Source organism: Oncorhynchus mykiss, chromosome 7 (assembly GCF_013265735.2).
Source record: "Oncorhynchus mykiss isolate Arlee chromosome 7, USDA_OmykA_1.1, whole genome shotgun sequence".
NCBI classification, from domain to species: Eukaryota; Metazoa; Chordata; class Actinopteri; order Salmoniformes; family Salmonidae; genus Oncorhynchus; species Oncorhynchus mykiss.
In genome coordinates, this window is record NC_048571.1 from 52,530,814 (window position 1) to 52,552,934 (window position 22,121).

General features: G+C 42.3%; 1 protein-coding gene across 2 annotated transcripts in view; it reads left to right on the plus strand.

The window, feature by feature from the left end:
- Positions 1-18,002, plus strand: part of LOC110527978 (coiled-coil domain-containing protein 3) — a 37,546-nt gene extending 19,544 nt beyond the window's left edge. Inside the window, exons 2-4 of one of the 2 annotated variants that reach the window (XR_005052600.1) lie at positions 2,777-2,951; positions 14,720-15,121; positions 15,474-18,002. Coding sequence is in view for 1 of the 2 variants with exons in the window: in XM_021609638.2 (XP_021465313.2) it covers positions 2,777-2,951; positions 14,720-15,004 (460 nt within the window). In the remaining variant the exon portion in view is untranslated. Of the gene's footprint in view, positions 1-2,776; positions 2,952-14,719 lie in introns of both variants that reach the window. The other variant, XM_021609638.2, reaches the window with a different exon arrangement.
- Positions 18,003-22,121: the final 4,119 nt, after the last annotated feature.

The window sequence follows — 22,121 nt, forward strand, 5'->3', positions numbered from 1 at the left end:
CATTGGCCTGTATTTACTAGTGCTGGTTGACATTACTGCGCCCTCTGTGAGTATTTGATTGGTTTATACATCAGCTTGTAATCCAATAGGAACCAAATGTCCGGAGACTTAGGCTACATGCTAGACTTGAGAAGTAGGGGAAACACTGGCCATTTGCAATAGAGCAAAGAGTGAGAGAGTAATGGATGGAGGAAGGGTGAGAGAGATCAGGCAAGGGATGGAGGAAGGGAGAAAAAAGAGGGACAAAACGTACTGTTCATGAATGATGTGGTATAAAACAATCCACAAAGCCATGCTTGTCAGGATGGGAAGTATCCATGTCTCAGGAGCATGGAATTAATTAAAACCAGTGCATCAGTTATTGTTTTGAGGGAGATATTGGTTCCAGCGTTCTTCAAAATATATAGTTAAATGAATTTCAAAGCTATTGAAATGAGTACACACAGACATTCTCGGTGGTCTTGTGTATTGTGAGTGTGTTATTTTGTCTGTGCAAAATAGTTAGTTAGAACCATATGCATTTTTGGGGGGGCCAACACAGTCAAGCACAGTGTTATTCCCGCCGGATCCTCTCTCACCAGCCACATACATTGCCTTCGGAAAATATTCAGACACCTTGAATTTTTCCACATTTTGTTACATTGCAGCATTTTCTAAAATGTATTAGATAGTTTTTTCTCCTCATCAATCTACACACTATACCCCACAATGACAAAGCAAAAACAAGTTTAGACATTTTTTGCTAATTTATTAAAAATAATAAACAGAAAAATTACATTTACATAGGTATTCAGACCATTTACTCTGTACTTTGTTGAAGCACCTTTGGCAGCGATTACAGCCTCTATTCTTCTTGGGTATGACGCTACAAGCTTGGCACACCTGTATTTGGGGAGTTTCTACCATTCTTCTCTGCAGATCCTCTCAAGCTCTGTCAGGTTGGATGGGAAGCATTGCTGCATAGCTATTTTCAGGTCTCTCCAGATATGTTTGATCGGGTTCAAGTCCGGGCTCTGGCTGGACCACTCAAGGACATTCAGAAACTTATCCCGAAGCCTCTCCTGCTTTGTCTTGGCTGTGGGCTTAGGGTTTTTGTCCTGTTGGAAGGTGAACCTTTGCCCCATTCTGAGGACCTGAGCACTCTGGAGCAGGTTTTCATCAAGGATCTCTCTGTACTTTGCTGTGTTCATCTTGGCCTCAATCCTGACTAGTCTCCCAGTTCCTGCCGCTGAAAAACATCCCCACAGCATGATGCTGCCACCACCACGCTTCACAGTAGGTATGGTGCCAGGTTTCCTCCAGGCAAGATGCTTGGTATTCAGGCCAAAGAGTTAAATCTTGGTTTCATCCGACCAGAGAATCTTGTTTCTCATGGTCTGAGAGTCTTTCGGTGCCTTCTGGCAAACTCCAAGTAGGCTGTCATATGCCCTTTACTGAGGAGCGGCTTCCATCTGGCCACTCTACCATAAAGGCCTGATTGGTAGCGTGCTGCAGAGATGGTTGTCGTTCTGGAAGGTTCTCCCATAGAAGCTGTTGATTGGAGAAGATACTGTAACATTTACTTTTTACGTAATATACTTTTCTGTGCTGACCGTCATTATTTGTACCTAACAGAATGCATGAGAAAAGAACACTAGTTCAAGCATCTGTCAGATGTTGATTGCTTGAATCATTTGAATAACACAGCTGTTTAACTCCTGATAATCACATTAAAAAACGATCTGTTTGGACAAACACACAATTTCCTTCCAGCTTTATAATTCAAAATTATGTCATGCCAGCCCATTGAACATTTTCCTGCATTAGGAAACAATCCATGGAACAACTCACTTGTCCTTCCTTCACCGCAATGTAGGCTTGATTATTACTTATAATAAACTCTGCAGGCCATTACGTGATCTATTCTCTGTAAATGAGATCTATTCTCTGTAAATGAGTAGCACAAACATAAATCTGAACTTTTCCTCAGGCTTGCCCTTGGAAAGCAGCCAAAGCTCACACTAAAGAAAGGAGCAGTCCACTTAACGAGAGGCAGACCAAATAAGTGTGTTATTTCTCCTCCTTCTATGCCAGGGTAACCATGGTGTTGTATTAATATGTATTTTGCCATCTTGAGAGATGTGATAACAGACTTCCTTCATTTGATGGGAGGTGTGTGTGTGTGTGTGTGTGTGTGTGTGTGTGTGTGTGTGTGTGTGTGTGTGTGTGTGTGTACAGATGTCTGCTTGGAGAGGTTATGAGTGACATGGTTTAAACACCACAATTAATAAAAACAACAGAACGAAAGAAGAGAGCATGTGAGACAGAGAGAGAGAGTATACCACTTAGTTTAGATGAGTTTGGATGTGAACTTTCAATGTTTCACCTGGAGGTAAATGTAATTGTGCTGCCAAATGCATTTGTAATGCTTAAGTGTTTTTGTGTAGCTGCTGAAGAATTGTCATAATATTTTACTGCAGGTGCTCTAACTGTTATGCTACAGGTATTCCCCTCCGTGTCACACGATTGGAGGTTTTATTAGACAGCTGTGGCCCAAAGCATAGTTGAGATAAACAGATACCAAAGCCGCATACTGAGAGGATAAAATACACGTTATTTTAACCCTGTCTGACACCCCAACAGCAGCAGCATCACCAAATCTGTCACACTTCAGTCTCAAAGCCTTACAGTGTGTGTGTGTGTGTGTGTGTGTGTGTGTGTGTGTGTGTGTGTGTGTGTGTGTGTGTGTAATTCAAATGCAATGCATCTTGATCCCCTGTCTCTCTGTGTTCCTCAGGATGGATGAGAACTACAACATCATCCCCCATGGGGTTAACTTCCAAGACCCAATCTTCCCAGACACACCAGAGAACCACCGCATGTTCGCCAGCCTCTTCCAGTTCTCCAACTGCACGGCCGGAATCACAGTCCACACCTACACCCCAGAGTGGGAGGCTTTGGAAGACAGCCGGGTACGAATTAAGCTTATCTATCGCTCTTGTTTTTGTGTGCCTTTGTTACAAAAGTCTTAACAGCATCGCTTAAACAGCAGCTTCTAAACCACCAAAGAGCAAGACCGGCAAAGAAAAACAACCTAGGTTGGAAGAATCTCATCAAAACACATGCAGGAAACCTTTGACAGACACACTATAGACAGCTGATCAAATTCCCTTGCCATTCCCCATGGCTGAGGTAGCATGTAGCGTTGCATATTGTAGAAAGTCTTCCATAATTACCTGCACTTGATAGACAGGAAGTTTTTAGTAAAAGGTAGCGCTGCATAGTATTATGTTTAACTTAACCTCCCTTAGGGCTGAGATCTTAACTTCTTAGGGCTGAGATCCCGCTAACGGGATCAATATGACAACAGCAAGTGAAAATGCAGGGCGCCAAATTCAAAACAACAGAAATCTCATAATTAAAATTCTTCAGACATACAAGTTATTCACACCATTTTAAAGATACACTTCTTGTTAATCCCACCACAGTGTCCGATTTCAAATAGGCTTTACGGCGAAAGCACCACAAACGATTATGTTAGGTCAGAGCCAAGTCACAGAAAAACACAGCCATTTTTTCCAGCCAAAGAGAGGAGTCACAAAAATCAGAAATAGAGATAGAATTAATCATTAACCTTTGATGATCTTCATCGGATGACACTCATAGGACTTCATGTTACACAATACATGTTTGTTCGATAAAGTTCATATTTATATAAAAAAAATCTCAGTATACATTGCCGCGTTATGTTCACTAGTTCCAAAAACATCCATTGATTTTGCAGAGAGCCACATCAATTTACATAAATACTCATCATAAATGTTGATGAAAATACAAGTGTTATACATGGAACTTTAGATACACTCTTCCTTAATGCAAACGCTGTGTCAGATTTCAAAAAAGCTTTACGGAAAAAGCAAACCATGCTATAATCTGAGCACTGCGCTCAGAGCCTAAACAAGCCAAAAATATATCCTATCCTTGTGCAGTCAACAGAAGTCAGAAATAACATTATAAATATTCACTTACCTTTGATGATCTTCATCAGAATGCACTCCCAGGAATCCCAGTTCCACAATAAATGTTTGTTTTGTTCGATAATGTCCATCATTTATGTCCAAATAGCTCCTTTTGTTAGCGTGTTTGGTAAACAAATCCAAACTCACGAAGCGTGTTCACTAGGAGCAGACAAAATGTCAAAAAGTTCAGTTTACAGTCCGTAGAAACATGTCAAACGATGTATACATAATCTTTAGGATATTTTTAACATAAATCTTCAATACTGTTCCAACCGGAGAATTCCTTTGTCTGTAGAAAAGCAATGGAACAGAGCTCGCTCTCACGTGAACGAGCGTCACGAGCTCAAGGCATTCTGGCAGACCTCTGACTCATTCCCCTCTCATTTGCCCCCACTTCACAGTAGAAGCATCAAACAAGGTTCTAAATACTTTTGACATCTAGTGGAAGCCTTAGGAAGTGCAATGTGACCAATATCCCACTGTATCTTCAATAGGGAATGAGTTCAAAAACAACAAACCTCAAATTTCCCACTACCTGGTTTGATTGTTTCTCAGGCGTTTGCCTGCCATATGAGCTCTGTTATACTCACAGACATCATTCAAACAGTTTAAGAAACTTCAGAGTGTGTTCTATCTATGCATATATTAGCAACTGGGACCGAGTAGCAGGCAGTTTACTCTGGGCACCTCTGGGCATCTTATTCATCCAAGCTACTCAATACTGCCCCCAGCCATAAGAAGTTTTAACCCCCAATTAGGGAACAGTGCCTATAATGAAACAGAATGCAACAGGAGCAGTGGTGTTTTGAACCCCACATTTTTAGCCACATTTATTTGAGTTAATAAAGCCTCCATACAAACATACAAACATGGTATTTATTTTGCTTTCTTGAGTAAAGCAGCTCCAAAATGCAGGTGTTTCAGCCTAACTCAGTGCTTTCTGTGGTGGTGGAGCAGCCAGCAGAAAATGCGGAGTGTAAGGGTTGGTAATATTCTCTAGTTGCGCCGTGATTGGCTTAGTGTTCTGTCACACATGGGGACACTACATCACTGACAATTCTAAGGGTAGAGCTCCAAAATTCAAGCCCCTTGGGAGCTGCCATAGAGTTACATTATAAGTGCCCATCCAAGAAGGCTCAAGGTCATTGGCCACAGATAAAATGTCAAATCACGTTATATCTACAGTAGCTTTGATTGAACATACTTTCAAAATCTTAGCCAGAAGTCAAAGGGTAGGTAACACATTCGACACGCTGATCCTCAAGCACGGCCAGGCACGACTCCAACACCATCAAGTGTGTTTGCCGATGACACAACAGTTTGATTTGATTTGAGCATCATGAATCAAGTTAACAATCTACAGGCAAATCCTTTTTAATCCTTGTCATATGAAGCAAAATAATGAAGAGAAATTATAGATAAAAAGTATCGGTGCTCATCGGGCATTGGACATAAACATTATACAGCAAGTTGGAAATCACACTTTCAACAATGAGTGGTTTGGAAGGAATCAGTGGCTAACTGTAAGCATTGCAAAGCAATCACTAGCCTGTTATTCATTGGAGTGGGTACGTGGTCCCAATTCTCAGTTTAAGGTTCTCTTTTCCAAGCTTAAAATTATAAACATTCAACATTGGCCATGCTGTCAATCCAGCATGATTTCTGTCGCACTCGTAACAAGTGTTAACTCAGAACTGGGAAATCTGACTTCAGTGAGTTCAAGACAACTTGGAACTCAGGAAAAAACTAGCTCCGACTGGGAAAATGCATTTTGAACGGTCAACTTCCAAATTGGAATTGTAAATTAGGAACTCGGGCCTCATTCTAGAGCTACTCCCGGAAGATCACTGACATCATCATGATTCAACCTTGTTTTTTTCCGAGTTCCAAGATGTTTTGAAAGCACCATAAATCCAGAGAATGTCACACTTTGATGATAAAGTTTGACAAAATTTGCCAACAGAGGACCGCCGCACCTCCTTCCTGTTCAAGTGAGTACAGCACAACAAGGTGAGTCCATAAATGTCTTGAATGCTGCTGCATATATGCCAATGAGATATGTATACTGTAGCTAAGAAGGTAATACTAAGTGTATGTTGTGTAGTAAGCTGTTAGTAGCCCATGTGCCTCACCCTAATAATTTGGTCTATTTTCCCCTCTGAATTTAGCCTATAACCTGTTTTAGAGAAACGTAATCATCAAATATTGTAAGTGCTTTCATTGTTGGCTTATATGCCCCTTTTATTTATCATACGGTTCTGACTTGATGTACAGGGAGAACACTGTAAGAATGTTCTGAACAAACAGTTATATTGACTAAATCCGTCTTAGCTCGCTCATTAATGTCTTAATCGAAATTACAGATTGCCTCTTATCCGCTTGTCGTCCCCTTATGCCATAGTTTGTACATCTCAATTGTCAGTAGAAACCATATTTGTTTAAGCATGTCAGCCATATCAGATATGTTGTTTTAAAAGGCAGTACATTTTTTTATTTGATTTCCCACTAGCTGATCATTGTCTGCAGCCAGCTCTGTGCGTAGTGTAATGAGACAAACAGGGAGAAGTGGTCAAGTCGATTATCCACGCTTATAAACACAGGGTTGCTACAGTTAAGGTTATTTGTGGTGGTAATCATTCTTTTTGAGTACATTTTATGAGGTCGGTGTGTAAATTGTTTTTACAGTACAAGGGGATGGCCATGTGAAAATATTTTTTACATCCCAAATAGTGGCTTTGTAGTCAGGGCTAACCACAATCTTCAAATGTCCACTGAGGAGAGGCTTGTAAGTGTAATTTGTTCTTTGTGGCTGGGAGACCAGAATTCTTTAGGTGGTGGATAGAGGCCTTACTCTGATGGTCCAGACAGTCAGACTCCCCTTGGTTAGAGCTCGCTGTGCTTCTCTCTCTAAGTGTCAATGCAGAATAGAGTATGTTGACTGGAGAGTAGGATGTGGGATGCGGCTGAGAGACAAGGAGAGGCATACAGGTTTTTTATCCATCTATGGAGTTTTCTACAATGAGCAAAGAACAGAAATGTATTAGACTGTACTTCTTGTAATGGCTATTTGACCAAGAATGAGAGGGATGGAGTGCTGCATCAGATGACCTGGCCTCCACAATCACCCAACCTCAACCCAATTGAGATGGTTTGGGATGAGTTGGACCGCAGAGTGAAGCAAAAGCAATCAACAAGTGCTCATCATATGTGGGAACTCCTTCAAGACTATTGGAAAGGCATTCCTCAAGAAGCTGGTTGAGAGAATCCCAAGAGTGTGCAAAGCTGTCGTCAAAGCAAAGGGTGGCTAATTTGAAGAATCTCAAACATAAAATATATTTATTTGTTTAACACTTATTTGGTTACTACATGATTCTATATGTGTTATTTAATCGTTTTGATGTCTTCAGTATTATTCTACAATGTAGAAAATTGTCCAAATTAAGAAACACTCTTGAATGAGTAGGTGTGTCCAAACTTTTGACTGCTACCGTAGGTAAAACATTTTGGTAAAACTATATTTGGGTAGTCCATCTGTAGATGCTCTACAGGCTAACCCTAACCCTTATTCTAAACCTAATCCTAACCGTAACCTTAGCAAGCAGTTGCTTAGCGACAGATAGTTTGCTGATAGTAGGACCATCTTTAGAGCATTTACAGATGGACTATCTGAACTGTTCAAATTAAGTGTGACCAAAATATTAGATCAGTTTCAAAGCCCTGTCCCGTGGTCCTGATTTGAAGTAGGTTGAGGGAAAAGTGTGCCTCATACGCATTGTAAGATACTGAATGCTAGTAAACATGCTGATGACTATGAAGGCTACACATTTCTCCATAACCTATCCATGGTTCACCTCAGATTTTCAGTGTCAAGATCAACGCCAGTGATTGCATCATAGAGTCCTGTACGGTCCCTTAATAGAAGCGAAAAATCTGCCATTTCAACATCTTTAGACGGCATTCATTGAATTCAAGATTTACATCAGTCTTCTCTGTTTCCAATCATGTGCTGACTGCACATAAAAGCCTTCTTTCACGGTGAAGGAATAATAATTGGCTTATGTTTCCATTAATGACCACATCTCAGCTCAAATCTGTAATCAGAGGCAAAGCCAAGGAAATGCACAATGTTTTTCTTATGATTACACTCGTATTACAAAATAACTGAAAGGAATGGCTAGGCCCACAGGCTGGACTGTGTGACAGCACAACGCAATCATATACTGTCATCATGCCACACAGACATGACTGTTACTGCTGTGTAAGAATGACATTCTAGGGACTTCACATGTAAAACGAATGATAATTACCCAACACACATGCTGTTATGATTATAGTCGTCAATTACCTGCGCTAGACTGAAAATATCATGCCCATGGAGGTATCTTCAACTGGGACCCACAGCTGTTTTCCCTCAAAAACCTTTAAGATGTCCCTCTGATAACATGGGAAAATGTTCCACTAAGGCTGGAAATAAATGTATTAATGAATAGATGAGTGTCAAAATTGCATGTTATGTCAATGATTCAATGGAACCTGGGTCCCTACCATTATGACCACAGTGATACATCATTCATCTGCCACTTGTGATTAGTATTTTTTGGTTTGGTTGCGTAAACAGTTGAATGTATCAAAATTTTTCTAACTGGGTTGGCTGCCATGTGAAAGATATGATAAGGATAGCGTTCAAAGATGTCTACGACTATTATGTAGCTGTGGTGCAGGTGTGGATCATACGTTGGAGAAAGATGCACAGATCACAGTCCAGATTTTTCAACTCCAGACATTTTCAAGGGCAATTAAATAGGTATGTGTTCACAATGGAGCTTGTTCTGGAAAACCATAGCATTTACAATTACAATGACAGAAAGATGTGGAAATGGGGACTTTACTGTGGGTACCTCTGGTCTGAATGAAACACATACTCAGGCAAACAAGCTCCATCTCTCCTTCCAAATGTTTTGGATACCTGGAATTTGCTGTTAAGAGTTACCTGCTGAGTGGCCTGGCTGGTCTAGCAGTAATGACGCAGCCTCCAGCACATACTGTATATACTATATACTGTATACAGTGTCGGCATAGGTTCTAATCTGGCCTACTGCTATTTGACAAAACCTCATTGTTTTTTCCCTATTTACTCAGTGATCGATAGAGCTATTGATACCATATCTTATGACTAACAACTTACAGTGCCTTCAGAAAGTATTCATACCCCTTGATTTTTTTCCACATTTTGTTACATTACAGCCTCATGCTAAAATTGATTAAATAAAAAATGGTCCTCATCAATCTATACACAATACCCCATAATGACAAAACAAAAACAGTTTTTTAGACATTTTTGCAAAAATAATAAAAATAAAAACTTAAATATCATATTTAAATAAGTATTCAGACCATTTACTCAGTACTTTGTTGACGCACCTTAGGCATCGATTACAGCTTCGAGTCTTCTTGGGTATGACGCTACAAGCTTGACACACCTGTATTTGGGGAGTTTATCCTGTTATGGCGAAATATTTAACTTTCACACATTAGCAAGTCCTATACAGCAAATGAAAGATAAACATCTTGTTAATCTACCCATCATGTCCGATTTTTTTAATGTTTTACAGCAAAAACACCACCAAATCAAAAAAAAAACACAGCCTTTTTTCCCAGCCAAAGATAGAGTCACAAAAGCAGAATTAGAGATAAAATAAATCACTAACCTTTTGATAATCTTCATCAGATGACACTCATATGACATGTTACACAATACATTTATGTTTTGTTCGATAATATGCATATTTATATCCACAAATCTCAGTTTACATTGACGCCATGTTCAGAAATGCCTCCAAAATATCCAGAGGAATTATAGAAAGCTACGCCAGATAACAGAAATACTCATCATAAACTTTGACTAAAGATACATGTTCTACATATAATTAAAGATACACTGGTTCTTAATGCAACCGCTGTGTCAGATTTTTTTTAAACGTTACGAAAAAAGTCTACCATGCAATAATCTGAGACGGCGCTCAGACGTAAACATATTTCTCCGCCATGTTGGAGTAAACAGAAATACGAAATTACATCATAAATATTCCCTTACCTTTGATGATCTTTCATCAGAATGCAGTGCAAGGAGTCCTAGTTCCACAATAAATTGTTGTTTTGTTCCATAATGTCCAATACTAGTGTCCAATTAGAAGCATTTGCTAGCACTTTCAGCTCACGTGCCCAAAAGCTGACACTGGTCCAGGAGAACTTGGACGAAAACTTCAAAAATATATATTCCAGGTCGAATAAACTGGTCAAACTAAGTAGAGAATCAATCTTCAGGATGTTATTTTCATATATATCCAAAAACGTTCCAACCGGAGCATACGTTTTCATCTGCAGCCAAATGGAACAATGGTGACATCCACAGACAAATGCGCCACAGGGAAATTGCATTCTGCCAGGACAGTGACTATTTCCCCTCAAAGTTCACACCAGAGGCTCCATTCCACGTTCTACTGAATGAGGACATCTAGTGGAAGGCGTAGGAAGTGCTAACAGATCCATATCTTATTTGGAAGGGAAGAGGCGATGACTTAAAATTAGACACGCATTCAGAATTTCACTTCCTGTTTGGAAGATTGCCCGCCCTATGAGTTCTGTTATACTCACAGACATAATTCAAACAGTTTTAGAAACTTCAGAGTGTTTTCTATCCAATAGTAATAATAATATGCATATATTAGCAATCTAGGACAGAGTAGGATGCAGTTCACCATGGGCACGCAATTCATTCAAAGTGAAAATACTGCCCCCTATCCCCAACAAGATCTCATGCTTCTCTGCAGATCCTCTCAAGCTCTGTCAGGTTGGATGGGGAGCTTCGCTGCACAGCTATTTTCAGGTCTTCAGGTCCAGAAATGTTCGATCAGGTTCAAGTCCGAGCTCTGGCTGGGCCACTCAAGGACATTCAGAGACTTTTCCCAAAGCCACTCCTGCATTGTCTTGGCTGTGTGCTTAGGGTCGTTGTCCTGTTCGAAGGTGAGCCTTTGCCCCAGTCTAAGGTCCTGAGAGCTCTGGAGCAGGTTTTCATCAAGGATCTCTCTGTACTTTGCTCCATTGATCTTTCCCTCGATCCTGACTAGTCCCTCAGTCCCTGTTGCTGAAAACATCCCCACAGCATGATGCTGCCCCCATCATGCTTCACCGTAGGGATGTTGCCAAGTTTCCTCCTGAATCGTGTTTCAAATGGTCTTTCAGGTGTCTTTTGGCAAACTCCAAGCGGGCTGTTGTTTGCCTTTTACTGAGGAGTGGCTTTTGTCTGGCCACTGTCCATCAAGCCTGGATTGGTGGAGTGCTGCAGAGATGGATGACATTCTGGAAGGTTCTCCCCTCTCCACAGAGGAAATTTGGAGCTCTGTCAGAGTGACCGTCTGGTTCTTGGTCACTTCCCTGACCAAGGCCCTTCTTCCCCGATTGCTCAGTTTGGCCGGGTGGCCAGCTCTAGGAAGGGTCTTAGTGGTTCCAAACTTCTTCCAATGAAGAATGATGGAGGCCACTGTGTTCTTGAGGACCTTCAATGCTGCAGATATTTTTTGGTACCCTACCTCTGTCTCGTCACAATCCTCTCTCGGAGCTCTACGGACAATTCCTTCGACATCATGGCTTGGTTTTTGCTCTGACATGCACTGTCAACTGTGGGACCTTATAGAGACAGGTGTGTGCCTTTCCAATTGAATGTCCAATTGAATTTACCACAGGTGGACTCCAATCAAGTTGTAGAAACATCTCAAAGATGATCAATGGAAGCAGGATGCACCTGAGGTCAATTTCAAGTCTCATAGCAAAGGGTCTGAATTCTTATGTAAATAAGATATATATTATTATTTTTTATACTTTTGCAAACATTTCGCTTTGTTATTTTGGGGTATTATGGGTAGATTGATGAGGGGAAAAAAGTATTTAATTCATTTTAGAATAACAAATTGTGGAAAAAATCAAAGGGTCTGAATACTTTCTGAATTGACTGTATATAGGTGAGGTCGCAATTTACGTGATCAACAGGCCATGCCAACAGCCAGCCACAAAATCAAATGAGCCAGGCTCTTTTACGCCCTCTTCCAAATAAATGGAGAGGTTGCGCACAGTGCAGCAATATGATGAAGTGTGAAAGTTTCTGCCACCCACATAGAGGAAAACAGTTCCAAATAAATGACATTGTTATGTGCTCCACCACCCATGTTATCTACTTACATGATTATATGTCCATGTGGGCTGTGTTATGTAGGTAAAACCTCTTGTTCTCTGAAACAGAGAATTAGTGAACATCAGGAGAAACGACAGGGATTTTCCAGTCGCAGTACATTTTAATGATCAAAAACAGGTCAGTCTCGCAAAAAGACGCATTCTTGCGTTCTAACTACCCGCTATTCAAAGTGCCCTGAACAAAAAATTCCCTTGGTCGTATTCTCGCGGGGCAGAAATCTCAGAGACCAATTGGTAAACTCTGATTTACCACCCCAAGATATTCCTGAACAACGTCTATTTGCGCCCCTACTGGATGGAAATTACAAATGTAATGGCTGTGCTCAATGCAATGGCACTTATAAATGTAGATCTTTCAAACACCCACAAACAGGGAAATCGATCCCAATAAAAGGTATTATTACGTGCTCCACTAAGGCAGTTATTTATCTTATAACTTGTACTTGTGGTAAAAATTATGTAGGTAAAACAAAGCGCGAATTAAAAGTACGTATGTCAGAGCATCGTAGCACCATTAGGTGTAAAAACTTTACTTATCCAGTTGCGGCCCACTTCTTGGAGGCAGGCCACTCGATTTCGTCTCTGCGTTATATTGGCATCGAACATGTCACCCTCCCTAGGAGAGGGGGTGACCTTGATAATTTATTGTTAAAACGAGAGGCTGCCTGGATCTTTAATTTAAAGACCCTTGTGCCCTTCGGTCTCAACGTAGACTTTGATCTGAAGCCATTCTTGTGATTATTGTGACTTTGCCATTGTAATTGTGTGTAAACTTGTATAGTCAAATTAATCTATGATCGTATGCTATCCATTTGTTTGTATGCTGTTCTTTGTATGACATTTTAATATTTGATTATTAACCAATGACAGTAGGCCACTCCTGGCCATGATTACAGACACCTGTGTCTTTTGACACTATATAAACGAGTCATCCCGCAGTGTTTGTGATTATACCCTGATGAAGACAGCTTGGCTGTCGAAACGTTGGTATTCAATTTTTGCATCTGAGCTCCAAGAGTGTGCGGCTCTCTTTTATTTTATTTTCAAGTTTCCACTCCGCTAGCCAGCACCTCGTCTTAAGTGTGCGTTTCTTTTTCTTCTAGAATGATCAAAAACATGACATTTCTACCTTTTAGATTTTGTGGCACAGAGAAAGTTAAGATATCAGACAGGGGAGGGGATATAAATAATACTCTGAGCGATGGAGAATGTTTTGGGATTTTCACTCTCCAGACATTATTTCCTGGTCTTAAGGTCTTAAGGATGAAATGCCCATGCATGTTATTTTGTAAATGTGAACATGAATTAATGCCACCACTTCAGATGACTCGATGTCCTCATTGTGGTTTTACAGATGTGTTTAATACGTTTTATGTTCACACTTTATTCAAATATTTATGAAATGAAATGAAACTCACAAAAGCTTTGACGAAGGCCGTTACATAAAGCTTAATTCATAAAGAGCAGTGATACTATCATGAGCAGTGTGTGGGTTTCTTATTTTTTTCTCATCTTATTCAACTGTTACCATGTACCTGCAAAAAAGTGTCTTTTGAATTTTACAACTCCTGGCTAAAAAGTATCCAAAAGAACCAGGGAATCTCTTTAAATACAAGTAGACTTCATTGTTGGTCTTAGAAGATTTAACACTATCAACAAACATGATAGGTTACTCTCCTCAGTACTACCACTGTTAACTGATGACACCTGTCATCATTCTGAAGAAATGGCCTTGTGTTTATCGTTAATCATTAAAGTTGTGCGTCATGTGTCTTGAATTAAGGGAATATTCTTCAGTTGGATAGTATGTTCACCTACAACTTAGCTGTAGTATGTTCTACTTAGCTGTAGAAGTTTCTCACTCGTTCTCTTGGAGATGTACTTTATCTCATACCAACCTGATATTTTTTAAACTAAAGTAAAAACACAGTAAATTAGCAGATATCGTTCATCCTGAATCTCAGTTTATTCACTTTCAAAGGATTAGGTCTTATTCGTGACATATGAGGTGAAAATTATTAGAATCTGTCTCAGACTTTCCATCACTGAACTGGAACAGTTTCTAGATTTTGGTTTTTCAATCTCTATCGTTTGGCACAGAATAAATTGTGGCTTGACATGGCCATTTTAGCATATCCCCCCTACAAGGCAAGCATTTGTTTTCTGAAATATGTTTCAAAAGAAAGGAGATGGATATCTTTGCCTTTTGAAGTAAATTATATATTTCCAAACATTAAGACTGTATCAGGCACTTGAGTAACCATAGGATCTAAAGATTCAGGACTGAATTAGTGTAACAACTTGGTTGGGGTTTGTGCAATGGATCATCAAAGGTCTAAAACAATGATGGGAGCAGCATGCTAAACAACAGCCTGAGACTTTATTCTCTGAACTCACACATCATCTGAATCAATTATGATCAACTTCAATCTGGTAAACTACAGGACTGACTTCCTGTTTCCTGTTTCTTCCAGCTGCTGTGCTCGACGGTGCAGAAGGCCCTCTTTGAGGAGGAGGAGCGTGTGAAGACTCTCTCCCAAAAGGTGCGTTCTCTGGAGAAGGCCAACAGCCATCTGCGGGACAAGGTGAAGAACATGAAGCGCCTGATACGCCAGGCCAAACGAGACACCAAGGACCAGAAGACCCTTCCAATGAAACAGCTGCACAACCTCGAGACCCCCCACCCACACCAGGACACCACACAGGACCAGAAAAGACCCGCCCTCAAAAAGATCCTCACCAAGACGCTAAAAATCTGAGCCCAAACCCGCCCCTACCACCACCACCTGTTGCACTGCAGACATGGACAGGCTTAAAAGGATATAAGAACTGTATAGAATGTGACATCAGGAGAAGGAGAAGTAGGCTATAGACAGGTATTGTATGTAATAGTGTATCATGTCAAAAGCTATGGAGATAGAGGAATTGCATACCCTTAATGTGATGCAGACTAGGCACACCTCTGTTACAAGAAAGTGCATTCAGCAAATCCGAAATGTTTTGTATGCTGAAAAAAACAACGATGCAGTAAAACAACGATGGAGGTTTCTTATTATTTTTACCTTCAATAATATAATACTATAGAATAGCCTTCATAATTTCTAAATATAAATCAAGTTATTTCATACACATATACTCTGTATGGATCTTTAAGGAATGCCTACACTACAATGCGATAAGCATTTATTGTCATTGCAATCACATTGTGTCACTCTGTTCTTACCACAGGAAGAGTAGCAGGACAATTTGAGGAAACCCAGCTAGCAATGAGGAATCGGCCCAGAAGCGGCCCTCTTCCGGGGGGCTGAACTGATCGAATCGGCTGCCCAGAATCGGCCCAAGTACATCGGGCCGTTTCTGTCTACCGGAATTCAGCTGACTTTGACGGCATCTTACCAGAATCCCCCCAGAAGAGGCCTGATGCAAATGTAAATAAATGTATTAAAAATTACCCAATTTCGTAATTTTAAATATTACTATTATACATTTTATACATACAAATTATACCTATCCACAAAAAAACACCATACACCTGGTGACCGTGTCAGCGGTCGCTACAGCGCGATGGGACAAAGACATCCCAGCCGGCCAAACCCTCCCCTAGCTCGGACAACGCGGGGCCAATTGTGCATTGCCTCATGGGTCTCCCGGGCACGGCCGTCACCGGTCTCAAACCAACATCTGTAGCAATGCAGTTTGCACTGCAATGTAGTGTCTTAGACCGCTGCATCACTCGGGAGGCTCCATCCACAAAGTTTTTAATGCTTATCAATTGCCTTGCACAAAGTATCAAAATACTAAAATACTACACAGGACTCTTTTTTTATCACAGAAACAATGAGAAAATATGGGGAAAAAATTATAATGAAATGTTAATTATATAAAGCAGCCCGTGTAATCATCTGCCAGAGAGTAGTCCCAATCGGCCTGAGCCCCAAGTAATACATTTGGGCCAGATAACTCTCACCGGAATCGATCCGAGCCCCAAATTAAACATTTGGGCCAGATAACACACACCGGAATAGGCCCGAGCTCAATCCCCGCATCCTAGCCATAAGTAATACTGTCAAAGGCTGCCCAGACTCAGGCTACATGACGTCGGCCACATGACTCTCAGCCGAGTGCCTCGACTCTCAGCCGGAATCGGCCCAGATCCACTGTGCTAGCTGGGAAACGTCTTGGATCAAATGTGATTTCCGCACACAGGCTGAGACGGCACTCTTGCTTCATTACGACTCACTGGTTATAGAACAGTGAGAACAAAACAGACGGGGGTTCGCTTCGGTTGTTGACAACATGTAAGCTGTATTTAGTCTCCAAATGTTTAATGAAAACATAAATACATTTGTACAATGAGGACTTCTCTCAAACACCTCGTTACACTTTTTGGTTAGCAAGCTAGTGAATTTTTGCCATTTTGGCATTGACATGAAATCAATGAAAACACATCAAGAACAAGATAAAACTAGCTGAAACGAGCCAGCTACGAATCGCAAAATTACATCTTCTTGTCATTTTTTCTAGCTATCTGATCATTCAGAATCATAACAAAGCAAGGCCACATTGATGCACACTCTTCATTTCTGTGACGTTGTCAGCCAACCCGTTTATACAACTGCTTTGTTACAAACATGTATGCTGGGGGATATGGTAATCACAAAGTCTCATCCCACCGGGCCTTCCTGACCCCCTATCTCATCTAAACCTTGCTCCCATATCCCCCTTACCTAGTTCCCCTCATCTCAGTACCATAGAGTAGAGATCAGTGCTTCCTCTGTGAAGCCTTATCCTCCTGTGAGGGTATAATATTGAAACAATTAATAACATTCTGATAAATAAGATGAGGTGTTTGAGCTATGTTGGCGGGTCAAAGTCTCGCCCTGTCATTTTACACACCTCTCACACCCCAAACATGCCCAGGCAAAATACTGTGCCTTCCCCAGAGTGGAGTTCGATGCCAGTCTCCATGCCAGGTGAGATGCTGCCATGGTAGCTGACACCTTTTGGAGAACTAGTGGGAAAGTCAAGGAAAGGCCTATAGGTGTGCTGGCAAAACCATGCCAAAGACCTTACACTGCTGCCCTGAGGATGCGAAACCCAAAACAGTCATACTGGTTAAGAACATCTTCTAAATTACTTGAGTGTTACATGTAAAAGGTTACATTCTGTCCTTAACAACTGATGCTGGATCATCTCCACAGGGTACAGGAAGATTGATTTAGTGACAACACAGACGATAGACAACACAGATGCTAAACTCTTAATACTGTATCTATGGCTCTGATAAGCTCTCCCGACCCTTCCCTTCTCTCCCCAGTCCCAACTATAACCATTACACACTAAACAACAAATTCTGTTGAAATCTAGATGTTTCTCATTTTGCCAGTTATATGGTTATTATTAATCAATAATAACTTTATCCCAAGTGCTTCCAGGTTAATTTGTTATTTTTTTAAGATCCCATCTTTTTGTGGGTGGTTTTATACATTTCTATTGAGTGAAAAATGTATTTTTATATTTGAAACAGGGTGCTGAGCACTCAATAAATACAACCACTAGCCAATGAGGTGTGATGTGGTACAGTAAAATATTTTTCTGTGTCAGAACTGAGAGGAGTCCCTAGTCTCCTATTATGTGTTGTACTTGGCTTTTATGTTTGTCCTCTTCAAACAATACTCATTTGGTTGCCTTTAACCTTAGTATATTCATGTATGACAGCAAATAATGAAAAAAATAAACTTTTTTTTTTTACATTTGTATCGCCATCTTGCAGTTTGTCAATAGTATGAGCTTGTAGTTTTATTATTAGCAAAAATGTTATGATTGACTTCCAGGCATCCATATCTACTGTAGCATCGCTAAGATCAACCTTGATCATTCCCTAAAACTGATCCTTGCCACATACAGTATCTCATTAAAGCCCAGTACTGATTAGTAACAAACAGGTCACTGCATCCCGATGGAACAAGATTGTCATAATCGAGCAAAGAAATTAAATTCAATGCCTGTAGGACGTTATTATTTGGCACACTTCAGACACATTGAGGCTCTTACGATATGATAGGTGTTTGTTAGGTCAAGCCCACACTTCTCGCAAACACAATATATACAAAACTATGTGGGCACCACTTAAAATTAGTGGATTCATCTATTTCAGCCACAACCTATGCTGACCGATGTATAAACCCGAGCACACCGCCATGCAATCTCCATAGACAAACATTGGCAGTAGAATGGCCTTACTGAAGAACTGTCATAGGATGCCACCTTTCCAAAAAAGTATGTTTGTCAAATTTCTGCCCTGCTAGAGCTGCCTCAGTCAACTGTAAGTGCTTTAAGTGCTGTTATTGTGAAGTGGAAACATCTAGGAGCAACAACAGCTCAACCACAAAGTGGTAGGCCACACAAGCTCACAGAATGGGACCACCGAATACTGAAGCGCCTGTTCTCGGTTGCGACACTCACTACCGAGTGCCAAACTGCCTCTGGAAGCCACTTCAGCACAATAACTGTTCGTCGGGAGCTTCATGAAATGGGTTTCCATGGCCGAGCAGCCACACAAAACCCTAAGATCACCATGCGCAATGCCAAGTGTCGGGCTGGAGTGGTGTAATGCTCGCCGCCATTGGACTCTGGAGCAGTGGAAACCCATTCACTGGAGTGAGGAATCAGGCTGGACCACTTGGCAGTCCGACAGACAAATCTGGGTTTGGTGGATGCTAGAAGTACGCTACCTGCCCCAATGCATATTGCCAACTGTAAAGTTAGCCGTCTTTCATGGTTTGGGTTAGCATTTCGCTACACCCGAAATAACGTCTGCTAAAGATGTGTATGTGACCAATAGAATTTGATTTGATTTGATGAGGGATGAAGCTTTTTTTTCTTCAAAGTAGCTACCCTTTGCATTAATGACAGCTTTGTACACTCTTGGCATTCTCTCAACCAGCTTCATGAGGAATGCTTTTCCAACAGTCTTGAAGGAGTTCCCACATATGCTGAGCACTTGTTGGCTGCTTTCCTTCACTCTGCTGTCCATAGAGAGCCTTTTTATTCTCTATTTTGGTTAGGGTGGGGTGTGACTAGAGGGGGTGTTCCTATCTAGGTTGTTTGGGTTCTATGTTGTCCTGGTATGGTTCCCAATCAGAGACAGCTGTTTATCATTGTCTCTGATTGGGGATCATATTTAGGCAGCCATTTCCCCACTGTGTTTTGTGGGATCTTGTTTATGTGTAGTTGCCTGTGAGCACTCCATAGCTTCGCGTATCGTTTGCTTTATTGTTTTTTTTGTGCGGTTCACTTCTAATAAAATATGTCAAACCGATTTCACGCTGCACTTTGGTCCGAATGTTCTTTCGACGATCGTGACAGAAGATCCCACCACAACAGGACCAAGCAGTGTACCCAGAAGGAGAAGGTATCCTGGGCTTGGGAGGAGATCAAGGAGGAGAAGACATCATGGACTTCGGAGGAAATAATGGCAGGAGCCGAAAGCCTTCCTTGGAAGCAGACGCAAGGAGAGAAGAAAGGACAGCGACGACACCGGGGTTCGTGGCCACATAGAAAGTCCAAAAGTCAGTCCCCCCAAAAAATAGGGGGGGACACATGGGGTGGTCGGCGGAGCCGAGGAGTGAACCAGAGCCAATCTGGGAGAAGATTAAGAAATTGGAGGAGAGTGAATGGAGAGAATCAGAGACCGTCAGTGAGTTGATGAAGAAATTGGAGGAGAGAGAAATGAGATATTTGTTATGTTGGTGTATGATGCACGACATTCGCACTAAGGAGAGTATTATCTATTTGATGCCACCCGAGTCAGCTCTCCGTACTCGTCCTGAGGAGCGTGCTAGCAGTCTGGTAAAAAACTGTGCCGGCTCCACGCACCATGTCTCCAGTATGCCTCCACAGCCCTGTACGTCCTGTGCCAGCTCTCCGCACTCACCTTGAGGAGCGTGTCATTTGTCCGGTACCATGTGTGCCGGCTCTCCGCACCAAGTCTCCAGTACGCCTTCACAGCCCACTACGTCCTGTGCCAGCTCTCCACACTCGTCATGCGAAGTGTGTCATCGTTCCGGTACAATTTGTGCTGGCTCTACGCACCAGGTCTCCAGTGCGCCTCTACAGCCCAGTACGTCCTGTGCCGGCTCTCCACACTCGCCGTGCGAAGTGTGTCATCGTTCCGGTACAATTTGTGCCGGCCATACGCACCAGGTCTCTAGTGAGCCTCCACAGCCCAGTACATCCTGTGCCAGCTCCTCGCACTTGCCCTGAAGTGCGTGTCACCAGTCCTTTGCCACCTGCACCGGCTCCACACACTAGGCCTCCAGTGTGCCTTTCCAGTCCGGTACGTCCTGTGCCTGCTCCTCGCACTCGCCCTGAAGTGCTTGTCCCCAGCCCGGTGCCACCTGTGCCGGCTCCACGCACCAGGCTTCCAGCAACGGTCCCCAGTCCAGAGCTTCCGGCGATGGTTCACAGTCCAGAGCTTACGGTGATGGATCACGGTCCAGAGCTTCCGGCAATGGTTCACAGTTCAGAGCTTCTGGCGACAGTTCACAGTCCGGAACCTCCTACGAGGGTCCACAGTCTGGAACCTCCTGCGATGGTCCATGGTCCGGAACTTCCTGCGACGGTCCACGGTCTAGAACCTCCAGCTCCAGGGCAGTAGCCTTCCTCTATGCCAATGCCCAGTCCAGGCATGGTGTCCAGTCCCGCTCCAGGGCAGGAGCCTCCCTCTGCGCCGATGTTCAGTCCAGGCACGGCGTCCAGTCCCGCTCCATGGCAGTAGCCTCCCTCTGTGCCGGTGCCCAGTCCAGGTAAGGCACGGCATCTAGTCCTGCTCCATGGCCAGAGCTTTCTTCTGCGCCGGTGCCCTGTCCGGGTGCGGCATTCAACCCAGCTCCATGGCCGGGGCCCTCCTCTGCGCCGAGGGCCAGTCCGGGAATGGCGTTCTATCCAGCTCCATGGCCAGACCAGTGGTCTGAGTGGGGGCAAAGACCCGTACCGGAGCCGCCACTGACACTAGTCACCCTGGCCATAGAGAGCCTTTTTATTCTCTATTTTGGTTAGGTCTGGGTGTGACTAGAGGGGGTGTTCCTATCTAGGTTGTTTTGTTTCTATGTTGGCCTGGTATGGTTCCCAATCAGATGCAGCTGTTTATCGTTGTCTCTGATTGGGGATCATATTTAAGCAGACATTTTTGTGGGATCTTGTTTATGTGTAGTTGCCTGCGAGCACTCCATAGCTTCACATATAATTTTCTTTATTGTTTTTTTGTGCAGTTCACTTCTAATAAAATATGTCGAACCGATTTCACGCTGCACTTTGGTACAAATGGTCTTACGACAAAACCATCTCAATTGGGTTGAGGTCGGGTGATTATGGAGGCCAGGTAATCTGACGCAGCACTCCATCACTCTCCTTATTGGTCAAGTAGCCCTTACACAGCCTGGAGGTGTGTTTGGGGTCATTGTCCCGTTCATTTTTTTAATGATAGTCCCACAAAGTGCAAACCAGATGGCTGCAGAATGCTGTGGTAGCCATGTTGCTTAATTGTGCCTTGAATTGTAAATAAATCACTGACAGTGTCACCAGCAAAACACCACCACACCATCACACTTCCTCCTCCATGCTTCACAGTGAGAATCGCAGGTGCGGAGATCATCCATTCACCTACTCTGCGTCTCACAAAGACACGGCGGTTGGAACCAAAAATCTCAAATTTGGACTCATCAGACTGAAGGACAGATTTCCACTGGTCTAAAGTCCATTGCTTGTGTTTCTTAGCCTAAACAAGTATTTCCTTCTTATTGCTGTCCTTTAGTAGTGGTTTCTTTGCAGCAATTTGACCATGAGGGCCTGATTTACGCAGTCTCTTCTGAACAG